Raw genomic sequence first — 18,803 nt, forward strand, 5'->3', positions numbered from 1 at the left:
CCAGGACTAAATCAAAGTGCCTCAGCTCTCAGGAATACACTTTGATTCTCCTCAGTGTTTCTGTTGTCCTTCAAGGTATGAGCTTCCTTGGGGTCCTTACACTAGCCTCCAGCTAAGCAACCCTCCACCTCTGATCACACATCTCACAATTATCGACTTTTCAGCTCAAGTGTAAGCTTCATTGTACTCTTGCCGAGTGACTCCACCTCAGAAGTACAACTGATTTCTGATAGCCCTTTTGCTCGTGGTCCACAGCTGCTTTATAGCTCTTGGCAGACTCTCTATTTCTCTGCCTATTCCCAAGCTGAACTGCTTGTTTTCACTGTGAGAGTTACCGCAGATTTCTCTCTTTAGCTCCAAACTAGGCAAATATTTCAGCCTCTTTTTCCCTCACGAACTTTGTCTCCAAGTTGAGCTTGAGCTCCCATCTGCATTCCTTTTGGTAAACAATAAAGCTAGAATTTTATCTGCTAAGGTGCAGGCCTGGCTAACGTTTATCTATTTTGCTCACAACTTATGCATTCCCAGGAAACATGCCGTTTTCATGGTGGGCGGGCTCTCATTCACCCACCACGCCATCAGCTCACCACTTCATCATACCAGGCACGACATTTAAAGTACAGCTGCGGACAGTGCTTCCAGCCCAGGACTGCAGCAAAGAAGACATGGCCCTGAAAGGCAAGAAGACTGCAGGCCTCGTGTGCATTTTGGACACCATGGAGGCCCACTGTGATGTCCTCTACCCTCACTCTGGCTGCAGGAGAGGCAGCTACATTACCACTCCGGCTTGGTAGGTGACGGCAGTGGTGATCAGTGCCAATGTTGCACAGAAGAGGTTGTCCATCCAATGCAGATAGAGGATGAATGATCTCACTTGTGCAGCCAGGGTATGGCAACCATGTCATCACTCTAAACTCACACACTCAAGCCCATCACACATTCACTGGGATCTCACTCACTGCCAGCTTAAGGGACATCACCACCCATTCTCACACACAAACCCTCACATCTCCATCTGGCCTCTTCTCCTCTGGAGACTGCCTCCTCAGCCCTCACCATCTTGAGGACACTTGCACAGATGAACATGTGTGCCCACAAACACTCTGGATACCCTCCTTCCTCAGTACAGCTCTCGTCCTGCAGCCTCTTCCCTTGCCTGAGGCTACTCCTCCCCCTTCCCCAAGCAGCCGTTGACATGGATGATCTGGGACATAGAGACCTATCCATGAGCCCCCCTAAAAGTGATGTGGTGCTGTCTGTGAAGCCTGGTGCTGGTGACTGTGAATGCTGCCTGAAACAAGGTAGGCAAACAAACCTTGAAGTCCCAAGCAAAGTGCAGCCTGCCAGGTGCATGCCTTATATATGCTGTTGTGAACACCTTGGCTTGTTTTCTCGCCAAAGTGGGCGGACAATCCGGTGGTGGTGGGGGGGGTGGAGCGGGTTAATGAGTCCGGCGGGCTGGCCTTATAATGATATGCTGATGTATTACAACGAGGTTCCCGACGTCCAATGGTGGGGAATGCGGCCCGCCATCGACGGGCTGAGTGGATTGACATAAACTGATTTCACAACGTCGTGAAACCAATTTTCGGCCTTCTCGCCATATTGACTGATCACAGCACCAAACGTGACTGACACCAGCAGGCACGGAAAATCCTGGTCTCTTGTTTACAAGTTGTTTTTAGCTTCTGTTCATGTGGGAGCCACATAGATAATTTAAATCTTTAATTGAGCTAAGTGTAGACCTCCTGGCTCTATCACAAGCTTAGAGATGGGTCATCCATTGTTTAAGTTCGCTCTCTTCTAATTCTGATCTTACAAATCAACATTTTGAACTGTAATTATACCAGGTATGTTTGAATTGCACTTCCTTTAGGATTATTTATCAGTTTCCCAATCAGATGTTTCCAACCGTTTACACAAATATTTACATTTAACACTTTCATCTCCAACCTAACACTGTACAAGGGGCTAGGACTAAGTATGTTGAAATGAAATGTGATTAGAGAGCAGGCTAGGATATACAGATGTAATTCAGCCACTGCATAAAGTCATAAATTCTTTTCAGTGTGATATTGGTGGTAATTTGAGGCCAGATGTGATGTGACTGCTTTTGTCAGACTATTCATACTAAATTTCTGTAAGGCTGCTAATGGACAGCAATTCATACAATCAACTCTTTCAGTTAGCAACCTGCTTGTGAAATAGATTCCTTATTCCATGTTGGCTATCAGACTTTCAGTTTTACAACCTCAAATTAATCTTCAATTGAGTTAGGAAAATGAAAGCTAGCCATTAAATAATGTAAAATACTATTAAGATAACTCAAACGACAAGCTTTAATATTATATGCAATGAACAATTCCTAACTAGACTAAAATTGCATCCATTATGGATTCTGCGTAATTTTTTTTTGAACACAGAATGTTGTGATACCAATTACTGGCATGGCAATATTATAAATCTTTAAAGCTAAATTTCCAAAAAGTAACCTTAAAAGGCTGCGAAAATATGGCCACCCGAGGATCACCTGATTTCTCTTGTGGATTGAAACACTCCCCTGACAGAACAGTAAGCAAAAGGGTACCTTGTAGGCTGATGTTGGCTCAATGCTCTTCCTAAAACTAATTCAAAAGGGTCATTCAGACATCAACAGATAGATTAAGGCCCTCGATGATACCTTCATTGTAACAATGTTGATTTGCCTTTTCAAACAAAGAACTTGGGGTTGACTGTATACACAGGTGGGAGAACCCAAGCCAGGCTTATTGGATTCCCACAACACCCTTTTGGACTTGACGCTCCATAGGAGCTCACATGATAAGACAAACATCATTGCTTCCTGCTAGAAGATATATTAGCAGAACTCAAACTGGCTTTCAAGAGAGTTCCATCAGAGAGACAGTCCTGCAGTTAAAGCCATTCGACCGCTGCAATCAACCAAGCAGCAAAAATATCTAACTTTAATATCTTGAAAAAGAAAGAAAAGCTCTCTCCTCTAACATGTTCCACCTTCAAGTTCACCTGAGAAATTCACATCCAGGCAGATCAGCTACAAGCACCCTTGCAGCACCAAGAAACCTCTACTTTTGTTCAAGGCCGTCACTCCAGTCAAAGGATCAACTCAACTTGGAAACGTTCGGCCTGCACCAAAATACAGACCGGGTTAAATTTAATTTTTATAACTACTGTTTAAATTTAATTTTTATAACTACTGTTTTATCTTCATCTGTATCTAATTTTGTGTGTGTGCGATAGTGTGGGTGAGTGAGTAGAGTGAGTGAGGCATCACATTTTCATTAACTTCTGGGGTAAGTGTGTGAGAAATAAAATAAATGTCTTCATTTTTAAATATATTAAAGCTTGCTGCTGTGCTATTAAAAATGAGTCAATCAGTCCGAGCAATACAAAATACACACATCCCCATACAAATATAGTGATCATGGGCAGGTAAAAGGAAAAACCTAAAATTTGTCCATGACAATGTCTATGGAACTGTATTGTTATTCCAATTTTATAGCTACAGGGCCCCATATAACAATTATGATAAAGAAACATGGGCCTGAAATATTGGACTAAATTTTACCGTGGCCTTCAGGACCCTGATGTCAGGACTAAGTGGGGTCCAGATCCCGCACTTGTTGGCAGCAGAACCGGCTTGGCTATCTTACTGGAGGTGATCTTCCAATTGGCCACCTCCGGGCCTGGGTCCAATTAAGGGTGGCAGGCAGGCTCCTGATGCTGTCAGCCCAATCAGACAGCCAGCAGCACTGAAGCCTTGGCGGCCACATGGGAGAGGTGGACACTGCTGAGGCAGGTCAGAGACCGCAAGGGCACCTCCAGATAAGTGAATTAAAAATGAAAAATTCAGGGAGCTGAAGGTCTGATGGGAGGCCAGTCCCAGAAGATTGTTTGGGCTGTGGGGAGTGACCTACCTTGTAGCACCCTCTTTGGGTCATGGAGCCTTCTGCTCCAATGCAGCCCCCCACCCCCCACCTGCCAACCTCCCCATCCCAGAGCTGGTCCTCGGAGCCTAACTGGGGCATTAATTATGCAAATAAACTGCCTGCTTCTGTGGCGCTGGCAGCCAAGCCACACCCTGACCTGCCACCCTACTCACTGCTGAGATGGCATCAGGGAGAAGCCTCGACCCAACACCTCTCTATTTTACTGGCCCCTTTGCCTCCATTTCCATAACCTAGGAGCTGGTAATAACCAGCCCATTAACTCCTTTTCCCTCTCCACAGTTGCCACCAGTCCTGCTGACTATTTCAACCTTTTTTGCTTTGATTGCAGATTTCTAGCATCCACAGTATTTTGCCTCCATATAACAGTGCCTGATGCAACCAACAATAATTCAAGGATTGAACAGACAGGCTGCGTCATTTGCCGGCTGTTAACATGATCCTAATTCATTTGGCACATTGTGCTAATTATCAAAGTTTTCATAACTGCTTTGGAGTTCCACTCTTCTGTTTTCCAAGAGGACATGCACTTTGCTAAATTGCATCTGATGGGAGCCAAGTGCCACGCATGTTGCCTTTACAAAGATCAGAGAATGTTGATGTTCTGTCACACACGATAAATGTCAGAGCAGCAGAGTGTATTTCAATTTTCAACGGAGCTTCTTGGGGTAACCCACTGAGCATCAAGATCTTGTGGCTTGGCACAGTTTCCAGCTAAAAACTCTTTGAAAAATGAAAAGTTCTCAGAACAGAATATTGCTTAGACAAGTTCTGTACAATCTGCCATCAACAATGATCTTGACTTCAAATAAATTGGGTTGTGATGAATGACGTGGTTACAATATTGTGCCTACATATTGGTGCGCTGTGAAGGAGCAATCTTATTGCAGTCTAATTAGGTTGCAGTGATGTTGATTGTTCATCCTGCACTAGCGCTAAGTTTCCATTTGACCATTAGAAACCATGGGGTAGCTTTCACTGCTGCAGTTTGGGCAGGCCAACCTCCCTCCCACCCCCACAGCCTTACATAAAATACGGTGTGATGATGTTGGATCAGCAGTCTGATGTCTTCCCACCAGTCTCCAGTAATGTGGAAGGTGAGCTGGTGCTGAAATTGAAAGCCCATGCGCCCTTTTCAAAAGGCCAATTAACAAACTATTGAGCTTGTTAAAAAGCCAATCGACTGCAATTTTTCGTTGTGCACTCTATTTTTCGCGAGTCACATGGGAAATACGTTGGGAGTAAGTTACGCTAGGTATGAGGAGGTGGCACAACGATAGAAGAAAAGGCCTGCAAATGGGACCATGGCTGCATGTAGCAGCAGAGTCTGCTGCTGAAGGTGGCAGCGTTGGGACATTAGTAGACTTTATTTCTAAAGTTTTTATAGGCTGACTTAATAATTGAGGAGAGAGTGAGGGGAAAGTGAAGCATTAAATTGGTGGCAGGAACGGACTTCTGGTCCCTGATCTAATCTCTCACCAACTGGACATTTCACCCTCGACACCTGACTGGGCATGGAGCCCCCCCTTCACAATGCAAAAGGGCCACAATTCCTGCCAGGCAGCCAATGCTTGATTCGATATGCTAAAAAGCAGGGGGCAGGAGTGAGTGGACCACGTACTTCCCATTGCACCTCCCTTAGCATGTCGGAAACCATAAAATCCAGCCCCATATCCTAAGTTCACATCATATGACCAGGTCAATCTTCAGTAGTTCTAGCTTTCAGTAGGCTTAACAAAAGACCTGGGGCCATATTTTAGTTGGGTGCAGCCAATTAAATGATGCTGTCCTCCACCTACAATTTGGATCATTAGTTTCTGGAAGCACTAGATAAAAAGAAACTAAAATGCAGAGTAGCTTCCCCAATGAGCTTCCCAGTGAACATCTGAGTCATGTGAACAAAGATGGTCCAATATTAAATATGTGTTAAGCAACATTATTTCAGTCGTAGCAATACTGGCCCCAACAAGCTCCCAGCTTAGTGAAGGAAACAAAAATCAGTCAAGGTTCTGACTCATGTTTGCTATCCAGTAGCTTCCTGCCATACGCAGTTCAATGAACTGTTCCACGTCATGCAACAGATTTTTTTCTCTCCTTATAGTACATGGTTACATGAGGCAACACCATGCTGCCTAGACATAAGCTCTAAAGAAGCAGCCAGTCTCTCCCAGGTAAACCTGCCAGGAGACAAGGTACACTTCAATCCCATGAGCCTTCAGTACCACAGGAACAGCCAACCATCTTTTGTGTACTAGCCCTCAGATGATATCTAGGAGAAACAGTAAAATGGAATAAAGGCATCTTTTGTCATTCAGGGGAAGGCTGCTATGACACAGCATGGTATGGCTTATTTATACTTTCGAACTCTCTAAAATAATGCAATAACTGTGCTGATTCCATACAGTTATTCATAGAGGTTACATTGATGACGGAGATCTATCCAACAATAGCAGAAATACCTGTGATGGCTTCTCTTCTCACTCCCTCACCATTACTTCCTGTGTCTCCAAGGATCTATCCTTGGTCCCTTCCTATATTCTCATTTACATGCAGCTGCTCAGTTATACCACCTGCAAACAAAGCCTCAGTTTCCACATGTACACTGATGACATCCAGCTCTAACTCATCATGACCTCTCTTGACCCTTCCAATGTCTCTAAATTGACATCCAGTATTGGATTGAGCAGAAATTTCCTCCAAATAAATATTGGGAAGACTGAAGCCATTGCCACGGACTCCATCACTCTCTCTGGTAACTGTCTGAGGCTGAATCTGACTGTTTGCAACCTTGGTGTCACATTTGACCCCAACAACTAAGACTGCCTATTTCCATCCCTATGACTTCACCTGACTCTGCCCTTGCCTGAGCTCATCAGTTGCTGAAACCCTCGGCAATGCCTTTGTTGCCTCCAGGCTTGACCATTCCAGCACACTCCTAACTGGCCTCCTAAGTTCAACCCTATGTATACCTGACATCATCCAAAATGCTTCAGCCTGCGTCCTAACACAAACCAAGTCCTGTTCACCCATCACCGCTGTTCTCACTGGCCTACATTGGCTCCCAGTTAAGAAACATCTAGATTTTGAAATTTTCACCCTTCTGATCCTTAAATCCTTCAAAGCCTCATCTCTATGTTTCAATTTGTGTTCTTGTTCCAAGGTTTTACTGCCAATGAGCTGCAACAACATGGCGCCTGTGTGGAAAAGTTCAAACAGCAGACACCCTTTAGGGCCTTTCTTTATCTCTGTGATCTCCCCTGCCCTTCAATCCTTCAACGTATCTGCACTCCAATTATGGCCTCTTGAATATCCCCAATTTGAATCATGCCACCATTGGTGGCCATACCTTCCACTGCTAAGACCCTAAACTCTGCAATTCCCTCCCTAAACCACTCCACCTCACTTCCTCTCTTTCTTCCTTTAAGAAACTCTTTGAAAGCTACTTAACCAAATTTTTCATCATCGGCCCTAATATCTTCTGTGGCTTGATGTTAAATTTTGTTCAATAAAGCTCCTGGTGAAGTACCATGGGACATTTTATTAGTGTAAAGGTGCTATAGAGATACAAGTTACTGTTGTTGATTTATTCACTCAGATTATTTAGACTGGCATGGTCATGTAGGGTCAAAGAGGACAAATCTAATGTGATATGATGTGGCATTCTAGTTTGGATTGTGTTGAAGGAGTTTTAATTCATACTGCGATATGGAAGATGTAATGGTATTGGTGACAATGGTAAACTATGTTGAACAGATAAGAACATTGTCCTCTGAATTGATGGTCCCCATGCTGGTCCAGTCTATGTTTTGTATATCTAAAGCAGCTAGGTCCAGCTCCCCAATAATCACCATATCCAGACCTTTTTGGACGGCAAACTTGTACAGAGCAAAGCAAGTTACAACTCTGTTGGATGCATAACCTAGAGCATATTCCAAAGCCCCTTCTGATCTTTCACAGCAGCAAATGCCTCCCTTGAAGAATCCAATGGTTTTCTCAGTGATCTCCCTAGGAATGCTATAATGAAGCACATTCCACTATTGGAGAGTGGTCAACAATCAATAGTATTCCATATGCAGCAAGACCTGGACAATATTCAGGGTAGGGCTGATAAGTGGCAAGTAACATTCGTGCCACACAAGGGCCAGGAAATGACCATCCCCAACAAGGGAGAATCTAACCATCGTCCCTTGACATTCAATGGCATTACTATCATTGAAAGCCCCACTATCAACATCCTGGAGGTTACCATTGACCATAAACTGAACTGGACTAGCTATATAAATACTGTGGCTATAAGAGCAGGTCAGAGGCTGGGAACTCTGCAGCAAGTAATTCATCTCCTGACTCCCCAAAGCCTGTCCATCATCTACAAGGCACAAGTCAGGAGTGTGATGGAATACACTCCGCACGCCTGGAAGAGTGCAGCCCCAACAACACTCAAGAGGTTGGACATCATCCAGGACCTGCAGCTGGCTTGATTGGCACCCCATCCACCAACTTCAACATTCGCTCCCTCCACCTCTGACGCACATTGGCAGCAATGTATAGCATATCTACAAGATGCAAACAGCAACTCACCAAGGCTCCTTCAACAGCACATTCCAAATCTGCGATCTCTACCACCTAGAAGGACAAACTAGGCAGCAGATGCAGGGGCACACCACCACCTTCAAGTTCTCCTCCAAGACACACACCACCCTAACTTGGAACTATATCACTGCTCCTTCACTATTGCTGGGTCAAAATTCTGAAAATCCCTTCCTAACAGCAATGTGTGTGTTCCTACAGCACATGGACTGCAGTGGTTCAAAAAGGCAGCTCACCATCACCTTCTCAAGGGCAATTAGGGATGGGAAATAAACACTGGTTTTGCCAGCAACACCCACATCCCTTGAACAATAAAAAAACTGTAGCTGGAGCTGTGAGCATTACATTGTGCCAGTCAAAGTTACGTGACCATCAGTCAAATCCTATGGGCTGAATTTTACGCTGGGGTTGGGGTGCCTGTCCCCTGCGGTAAAATTCAGAGGCAAGCTCAAATCCACATGGAAGGCTCACCCCGCAGCCATTTAACAGCCGTCGGGTCTTTATTTGACCTGAGATGGGCTTCTGCTCCCACCAGGGAGGAAGTCCCGACTCCAAGAGCTCCCGATCAATCAAATGGCTGGCAACTCTCTGGCCCCAGCAGCACCCCCGGGAGCGCTGGCTACTGCTGTGACTGCAGTGAGGCTTGCTGGGACTAGCAGTCCCTTGTGAGGGACATGGGACAGACCAGGTGAGGAGGGAAAATTGGAGGGGGTGGTGAGGGGTGGTGGTGGCGGGTAGTGGGAAGAGTACCTTGTAGTTGGGGGCCTCTGACTGGCACAGGGGGCATGAAAAGGAGGCACCCACCAGTCTTGCCCAGCCACCAATTTGCCAGGTTTCAACTACAGGCTGAACATTTGGCGCTGGCTTCCCCTACTGCGGGTAAAGTCTCAGCAGCACTGGGAGAAGGCTTTTAGGTTTCCATTAATTGGGCCCAATGCCTCCCCTGCTGCTGGAAATATTGCAGTGGGGGTGGGCAGCTCTCTTGGTTTGAAGACTGCACTAAGTCTTGACTCATTAGGTGCAACTCCCTGGGGATTGGCAAATTTTACCTAATATTCCATTACAGAGTTTTATTTTCCAAATTACTTGCCTGCATACAAAGGTTTTCAAAAAAGACAATTTAAAATAATGAGAGTAGCTGTTATTAGCATTTTCTCCAATTATTAACTGATCCTGGTGCACTCCATAGTGATGTTCCTGTGCCCAAAATGTATTGCAAGAAAATACTTACTATCTGACTTGATGTGAACAGTACAAGAATACACACTATTATCCTGCTGCTTTCAATGCTGCCCATTATTTAAATTATGTTCATGCTCCTGCTCCTAGCTATATTGTTTTGGTCACATTTCTTCTGTATTCCATTAGCCATGTACCAAAGCATTAAATGTTATAAAGTTAAGATGCTATGAACGTATTCTAGTTCAAACACAGGTGAACAAATTATGTTAATTCACACATACCTATGTGCTTTCCATACATGTTATAGTAGAAGCTGACACAGTAAGCACTGTTAGTGGATCCATATGGATTTTTAGGCAGTGTGCTGAAAATAGGACTTAGGAGTCGAGCCCTTTCACCTTCCGTTCGAGGTCGGGAAGTCTCTATATACATGTAGTAACCTGCAGAGACAAAGAAATATAATTAAGATTTCTGTATAAGAAACGTTCATCTGTCTCCATTTCATTTTAAACGATAATTGCATAAAAACACACTTGGTGTCAATTAGAACCATTTTAATAGTAATTAATTACTTCCATAATTGATGTTTTTAAGAATAACATTTTTATGAATCAGGGCAGAGATTGTGGGTCACCCTGCCTGGGTCCCTTTCATCCTTAATCTTAAATCAATGTTGTTATTTTAACAAAGGCTTACTTTTGATCTGTACAAGGATAGCAGCCTTTGAAGGATTGTTTTGTACTGTATTTTCTATATATCATTTAGACACTTAGTCAATTTAGCTTGATTTCTGAGAACATCGGGTGTGACTCCTGGCAATGTGCTGCTTCAGGCCGAGTACCCCTGAACTATCCAATATCAATAAGCACAACAGCAATTTACTGCCAAGAAAAAAAATAGTAGTGTAGTTGGGTGAAATTATATACTCTAACTGTAGTAGTGAGCAGAATATTGCGTGAACCAAAATGTATTGTTCACTGTAGTTGGGATCATGCATTTAAAACCTACATCTGATCAGAAAATATTAGAAGTGAAAAGAAAATGATTCAGTGCCTAGAAATCAATGCTTGGATGAGGTGTGCATTTATCTAAAGGTGATGGGATTTCTATTTGTGGCTCAATGTAAGGGGTTTTACCACAAAATTTTTTTTTAATCAGGACAGTAGGATGATAGAATTGTGAATCCTTCTTCAGGTATAGTGACAATTTCATTCTGTGGCCTAGCTAGTCAAAAAGCTGGACAAAGGTTGGAAAGTATCCAGTTTTTTCTGGTTGGAATCTCTACTTTCACATCAGATTGAAGTACAGACACTAAGCCCGGGGCAGGATAAAGCTGTGAACACTGAGAGACTGTATAAGGAGATCAATCAAGTACAGTACTGCCACACACCTCATCAATACCCAGAGTAAGGAAGCCGCAATTTAAACAGCAGAGAAACACTCACTACTCTGGACCACTTCAGGAAAATTGGACAAAATAGGAGTAGTGCCACTGGGGACAATTATAACCTCCTCACATCAAAACATAGGAGAGGCAGTAATGGTGGAACAGGAGGCTTGTGTGCTGGTCTTATAGCACATTCTGGGAGATCTAAATTGCAGACACCATACCCATTTGAAACCAATGGGGTCCTTCTTTAAATATATAGGTAGATTCTAGTTGGCTGACTGTAATCTTAACCCAAAACTTGTGTGGCTTCTCTGCCAGGAAATGGATCCAGGGTCAGAAGAAACCCATAGGAGGAAGTCTGCAAAACATTTTTTGAGTTTCCTTTTTGGCCAGGAGATGCAGGCATGTGTTTCTGGGCCACACAAGGAAGCCTTGGGTCTCCCCTGCCCAGGATTTCCCTCTCACACTTCCAACTATGATCCCTGTTTAGACTGTCTCCCACCTACTCCCACCCACTTCCCTTATTCCTGGGGACTGATCTGCCAGGTCCCCAAGTGGTTACAATCTCAGATGGACAGGAGTCCAAGCCTCGAGATAGAAATTAAGTCCGGGAGTTAAAAATCTCTCGAGGCCTCACATGGCACGTGATCCTGCCACTCGCCCTGGCCTAGTCATTGACCCCACTCACCGGTAAAATTGATCATTGTTCAGCACTCTTTTTCTGCTTCTTGGCACTTGGGGGAGGAGGGGTAAGAATTCCCATGCAAAAAGCCAAGAGAGATTGGCCCTTTAGTCTACAGAAACCAGACTTTCCCAGTTCCAACTGCATGATGCACATACAAACTAATGGTGATTGTGAAACCAAACAATACCTCAGAATGTACACCTGTAGCAATGGAGTGGAAAAGACATCCTGAATGGCAAATACGACTCTGTGAGGGATGAGCAAAGGAATAGAAGACAGGTCACTGACTGCACAGAGATTGTCCAGCAAAGACCTGCACTTTCTCACAAAACACTTCTGCATGCTTGAAAGAATAACTTGAACTGATAAATTGTCGGGGTCCACTTTTCCTCAGTGGAGATCAAAGTGCAAAGTTTGATGTTTGGTGAGTGCAACAATTTGATCTTCAACATCGCCATTAATAATATTTAAATGGAAATGAGATGCACAACCCTATCTTGGCAGACTCTCAGTCATGGCTTAGAGCAATGGTTGGAGAGAGCATTCACTAGGGGAATAGTCTTGCTTTAAATTTATTAGAATTTTAAATAATTTTTAGAACAACATTCATTACAGTTGGTGAAACGGCCGCCCCAGGGCGTACTGATTCGAACATTAAAAAATCCAAACAGTACCATAATGCCATCAGTTTAGAGCATGAGAGGTTTCCTTAAAACTAGTATGTGCTGTGGTCATGTTAGAATCAAGTTTAGAATCAGACTGGACAGGTCAGTCTGAAAAATGGAATCTGTAAACAAAAACTAAGTTGAATGTGAAGTGGTTTCAACACAATGGGTGGGATCTTAACAGACCCACACACAGTGGGGGTGAGGTAGCGGGTCTGAGACCTGTTTGTAATTGAAACAGGCTTTACCATGGCCGTTTAACAAAGCCACAGCATTAGCAATCCGTTTCTGGTTTTCCTGACACTTGAGGAGGTAGGTGGGATGGTGGGTGGGATGGTGGGTGGGATGGTGGACTGCATGTGTCAAAGGATGGATTTCTAGTTAAAGGCCTGGCAGGGGTTAGAATGGCTGAAATGTGCACTAATTCCTGATCCCTCAGCAAACACAGGAATGGAAAGGAGGCCCGGGAAGGCTGCCACCCCCACCTCACCCCCCGATCTCTCAGCCTCACCTGGATGCCCTGCTCTGGGATTTGAAGAACTTAAGTGAGGTGATGTTTGCCAGGGAAGAGGACAACCTCTCAGACCAAGCAGGCATGAGCAGCAGGAGTGTGGTTACTCAATCCTGGAGACAGTGCCCCAAAAGGACTGAGGGTCTCAGGCATGCAGGAAAGGTGAGACATAACACTTTCAGATGCCAAACTCCCACCCACCCACCTCCCACACTGACTTACCCTGCATTCCACTGCACAGCACTTGTCACAACAACACAGCTTGTAGCTTCACTCATTCCTCTCTCCCCAGGCACCTCCTCACATCCCCATCTGAACAGCCAACACTGACGCTCACAGTCATTCAATTATTCTCTTGCATCTATGCCTCACATTTACCTTCCTCTTTTCCTCCACTCCACACAATCCATTTCTAATAATCATTGCTCTCTGCTTTCCCTTATTGTCGGAGAAGAGAGCGCAGAACTCCAGAGAGAGGCAGAGAAATGGCTGGGGAGGGGTCCAACTTGACAGCCACTGGCATTGCGTGCCCACCTGGTCCAGTGGGAGGATGTCTTGTTCAAGGGGGCTGCAGATATCAGCAAATGACCTGCCGAGAAAGCCTGCGCCTCCTCAGTACTGGTGTTCAGACGCGTTGAGAGAGCTGATCCTCTGCCTATAGACCCTATGTTGGGGGTACTCACCTCCTGCAAACTGGATTTCTGTGTCTTTCTCTTTTGTCCTGTGGAGCAGCATGTGCCTGAGAAGCTGATGCTGCTGTTTTTTTTGCTCCTGCTGCTGATGCTGTTGCTGCTTCTCTTGTTCCTCATCAGAGGTCCAAGGTAGACCTGCTTAAGCTGCTCCCATGCTGCAGTGAAAGCTGACATGTGGGAAGTGTAGATCAAGGCAAGTAAAGGCCAAGACAGATAAAATGACTTCTAAGAAATTGGAAAGCATCCATTAAGCAGTGAGAGCACACTCTTGGAAAATAGGTACTGTCAGCACCAGCCTCTCAGCTCTAGGTATGGCTGCAGCTGTTCAGTTTCATTCTTTGAAGGCTTCCCAGCCTGTCAGTTTCACTTAATAAGCATTATCCACTGTGCTCTCACCTGGTGAGTCCCACACAGCTCAGAAAACAAATACACTGGCTGTTAAAGACAGTATTCTGGGTTAAATTGTGGGTTAATTGGGGGTTTAAATACTTGACACTTGCATTGCAGTTTCCTGCTTGCCTGCAAACCTTCATAGGTTAAATCCAGAAATGAGCAGGATCATATCAGGTTTCTATTCCAATAGCACCACTATGATCAAAATGGTCCAATCAGCTGTGTCTGCTGCATCCCTCAATTCCATAGCCCACCTGAGCAACCTTCCTCTATAGCTCCCCCTGTCCTAGCTCTGAACTTGTACCTTCCTCTAGTTTCTCCCCTATCTCCACTCCAAGCTTATTTTGTCCATGTGATCCACCTCCTGCTCCCTTGGCCCTATTCCCACTAAACTGCTGATCACCCATATCCCCTCCTGGCCCCCACTGTTAGCCAATATTGTTAATGGTTCTTTCCCTTCAGGAGCTGTCCCTCTCTCCTTTAAATCTGCAGTCATCGCCCTCTCCTCAAACCAACCACCCTTGGTCCCACTGTCCTTGCAAACTACCATTTTCTCTCCAACCACCCTTTTGTCTCCAAAGTCCTTGAAAGTGTTGACACCTCCAAAATCCTTTCTCACCTTTCCCAGAACTCCAAGTATCAGGTTTCCTCTCCTGTCACAGTACTAAAATGTTTCTTACCAAAGTCACAAATTACATTCCATGTGAACGTGACAAATGTAAACTTTCTCATCTCATTCTCTTGACCTTTGACACAGTTGACCACACCATACTCCTCCAATGTCTCTCCACTGTCATCCAGTTGGGTGGCTCTGCTCTCACCTGGTTCCATCTCTATCTACCTAACAATAGCCAGGGAATCACTTGCAGTATCTTCTTTTCCTGCTTCCACACAGTTTGTTCTGGTGTCCCTCAAGGATCTATACTTGACCTCCTTCTATTTCTTATCCACAAGCTGTCCCTCGGCAACATCATTTGAAAGCAGTGTCAGTTTTCACACGTACACTGATGATACCCAGCTCTATCTCACCACTGCCTCCCTCCACTGTTGCTAACTTATCAGACTGCTTAGCTGACATCCAGTACTAGATGAGCAGAAATTTCCTTCAATTAAATATAGGAAAGACTGAAGCCATTGTTTCTGGTTCCCACTCCAAACTCCCTTCCCTAGCTGCTGATTCTCTCTCTTCCCAGAAACAGTTTTCTTGGTCGAGCAACATCTTGACTTTAAAATTCTCATCCTTGTTTTAAAATCCCCCCCATGGCTTCATTCCCCCCCTATCTCTGTAATCTCCTTCAGCCACACAACCCTCCGAGGTATTTGTACTCATCTAATTCTGGACTCCTGAGCATCCCCAAAATCAATCGCTCCACCATTGGTGGTTGTGCATTCAACTACAAAGGCCCTAGCTCTGGAATTCTCTCTCTACACCTCTCTTCCTCTCTAGCTCACTGTCCTCCTTTAAGACACTTCTTAAAAGCTACCTCTTTGTCCAGACTTTTAGTCAATTGACCTAATATCTCATTAGGTGACTTGGTCTTTTGTTTTTAAAATGCTCTTGTCAAGCGCCTTGGGATGTTTTATAATGTTAAAGGCGCAATACAAATGTAAGTTCTTATTATTGTCTTTAACTCCTCCGCTTGGATGTTAAAATTCTGTCCAATTAATCCAGTCGTTAGTCTTTTTTTCATTTGCTACTGTATTATTAGAAGTTCTGAGAACAATTTGAATTTAAAGCTACTTTTCACTCATTGTAAATGCTGCACTACTGTGTTCCTACTCAAAGATAGAGAGAGTGAAGTCTTTTACTCTTCAGACACCCTGGATGTGCTTAATTATTTGGTTGCTGTTAGGCTGCAGAGGAAGCGATTGATTATAGTCATTTGGCAGCTGCTTTTTGGTTTTGACATGCAAAACGATATTACAGATTGAGCCGGTCACGATTATGATGCAGCCTCGTCAACTGTTCAAGGCTGAGCTGTCAACTATTTGAAAAATTAGCCTTCAAACTCAGTTTCAGTGTAAAACACCTCTCTGAAACTTCCCACGAGAACGAAAATGATAAATAGTAGTGCAAACATATTCTAAGGTAAAAAGATTAGCAATGATAAAATTAAAGGATGCAAATAGGATGGAGCGGGTGTGGGGATGAGAAGCTCAGTGAGATCGGGAGATCATGGGGAGCAGAATTAATGCATTTTTAAATTTTAGTTCAAATTGTGATTTCACTGTTTGTTTTACCAATTTAGAAGAGTTAGTTTTATTATAGCAGTGTTAGTGTTTCAGTGTCATAATACATATACTAAAAAAGTTCAAGTGATCAGAAAACAAAATATAAGGTAGACCACCTTAAAACGTAGAAATATTCCCATCAAATATTAATTATTATTGTATCATCAAAATTCTCCTTCGACAGAGGGATCATCTGCTGTCATCATTGGTTATTTATAAAGTACTGAATTATAAAATACTGAACTGATCTTGCAGGTAATGGGAAGATGAGGCATCACTGCGCTTTGGTGATATAATGTCATGGTTTTTTTATGATGAAAGCTTTGACTGTGTGAATAAGTAAAGCAGGGGATTCCCATGCTATATTACCTAGTTAATAACCATTACTTCATTGTTCCACACAACGGCTCTTTCAAAGGAGGAAGATATTGTTCCTCCATTGAAGTAACAAACACTTGTTAAAGCAATGCGAGCATTTCAAGGAAATACACTGACTGGATTTCTGCTTCAATGCTGCACAGCCTCATGTGAGTCTGCAGGCCCAGCCTGCACGATCGAGGATTGTGGCTCTCCCGCAATTGAAGTGTACCCAGCGAGAAAGAAAGAATTAAAAATCTGACTCGCATGTTCAAGATATTGTACATGGCTGATTAAATATTCATGACCAGTGGGGCAGTTATTCTCTTCTACAATTGGAGAAAAAAAGCCTGCGCTTAGCATTAGTAACATGACTTATAGCAGAAAGCATCCCCTGACAACTGCACCCACAAGACCACCACCTCCCCCCCTCTAGCCCTGCCACCCCTCCCAGCCAGAGATTGTCTAGAAAGGGTACAAATCGAGTCCCTGTTGGACTTTTATTTTTATATTCCAAAAAATGACAGCTGCAGGAGCATTCATGAGATATAATGAGGTGAAATTATTAATGCTGCATTTCCAGTTAGTAAAATGAATTGAAACAGAAGTTGTACCTAGGAGATTGAATACTCCTGTGCACTTCCTTTATGATGGATAGAATACTACACTATTGCTCTCTGATAGATAATATGCAGTTATAAAAACACTGTAAAGCATTTATGAAGCTATTGTTTTTTGGGGCACTCTGCCAAGGGACATTTCTGTGCCTGTTGCCAACTTCACAAAAAATTCTGCAATACTTAATATTGATTACCAAAGCAGTAGAATGCAAGAAGATGAAGCTGTGACCAAACTGTACAGTGCTCTATCCTGATCATACCTTGAGTAATGTGGCCTGTTCTGCTGGCCAAGGAGCAAGGTAGCATTCAAGTGCCGGAGACAATGCAGAGAAGGGCCATGAGATTGATCCTTCAAGATTAATTTTAACCCTCAAAATGAGTGGGTTTGAGTCAGGCAGGAAGTAATCATTTTAAAATCTGAAATGGACACAAGCTGTCTCAAACCTGCCCCACTTCTGATTTTAAAGGAGAGCAACCAATCCAGTCTCAGGATACTAGTCGATTATTGAAACCTCTGTGTGCCTACATTTGACTAGGGTTTCTATTTTTAAACCATGTTGGCTGGGTTTCCAAGGCGTCGAGAATCGAGCAGGTAAAAGGCTATAGAAGGGCTGAATTCATCAGGTAAATGAATGGTTAGGATCTAGAATACACGGCCTGAGAATGTGGCAGAGGCGGATTCAATCAGGGCTTTCAAAAGAGAATTGGATAATTATCTGAAGAGAGAAAAAAGAATTATGGGGCTACAGGGAAAAGTTGGGGAAGTGGGACCCTGTGGGTTGCTCTTTCAGACAGCTGGCGCAGACATGACGGGTTGAATGGCCTCCTGTGTTGTAAGCATTCTATGATTCCATGGGGAGGATTTGCCCCTCATCGGGCGGGTGCGGAGAGCGGGCCTGGGAGCCGCCGCAAAACTAACCACCGCCTGCGATCGGGCCCCGACCGTGAATCGCGTGCTGAAACACTCAGCACTGCCCGGGGGCGGAGGAGGGCGAGCGCGGAAGTCAGCGCATGTGTGCGGGGGGGTGCGCTCATAGGAAGCTCCCTGAAGGCACAGAGCTGCCTCAGGTAGCTGAAGATTTTTAACTTCACAAATAAAGTTTTTAAAATTAAGGAAAACGTGCCCTGTCGTGTGACTCCCTGTCACATGAGCAGCGACATGTTAAAAATTAGTTTTAAAAGTTTTTTTTTTAATCAAAGGCCAAAATCTCATCTCACCCATGGATGAGGTTTCGCAAAAAATACAGAGGCCGCTTGGCCTTTTCACACGCCCGCCAACCGTAAGGTTAGATGGGCAGCGAAAAATTCAAATCAATTAATTGATTAAGGGTCTTAATAGGCCTCTTAATTGTTGGCGGGCGTGCTGCCACCTCTGGCCTGCATCTGCCAACCAAAATATCCCGCGAGTGCACGGTGACGTCGGGACGCTCGCCCAACATCACTGCGCACTATTTTTCTCCCGTTCGGGTCGGGCACGTGCCCACTCGATGAGGGAAAGATTCTGCCCTATGATTCCAAGTGCTT

At 44.2% G+C, this 18,803-nt stretch overlaps 1 protein-coding gene across 2 annotated transcripts in view; it reads right to left on the reverse strand.

Moving 5' to 3' along the window:
• mdga2a (MAM domain containing glycosylphosphatidylinositol anchor 2a) overlaps positions 1-18,803 on the reverse strand; it is a 918,070-nt gene that overhangs the window by 50,322 nt on the left and 848,945 nt on the right. For both annotated transcript variants that reach the window (XM_078562337.1, XM_078562336.1), the window contains one exon: positions 10,016-10,174. In XM_078562337.1, the coding sequence (XP_078418463.1) occupies positions 10,016-10,174 (159 nt within the window). The remainder of the gene's footprint in view (positions 1-10,015; positions 10,175-18,803) is intronic.

The sequence above is a fragment of the Cetorhinus maximus genome, chromosome 18 (assembly GCF_964194155.1).
Source record: "Cetorhinus maximus chromosome 18, sCetMax3.hap1.1, whole genome shotgun sequence".
In the NCBI taxonomy this organism is placed as follows: domain Eukaryota; kingdom Metazoa; phylum Chordata; class Chondrichthyes; order Lamniformes; family Cetorhinidae; genus Cetorhinus; species Cetorhinus maximus.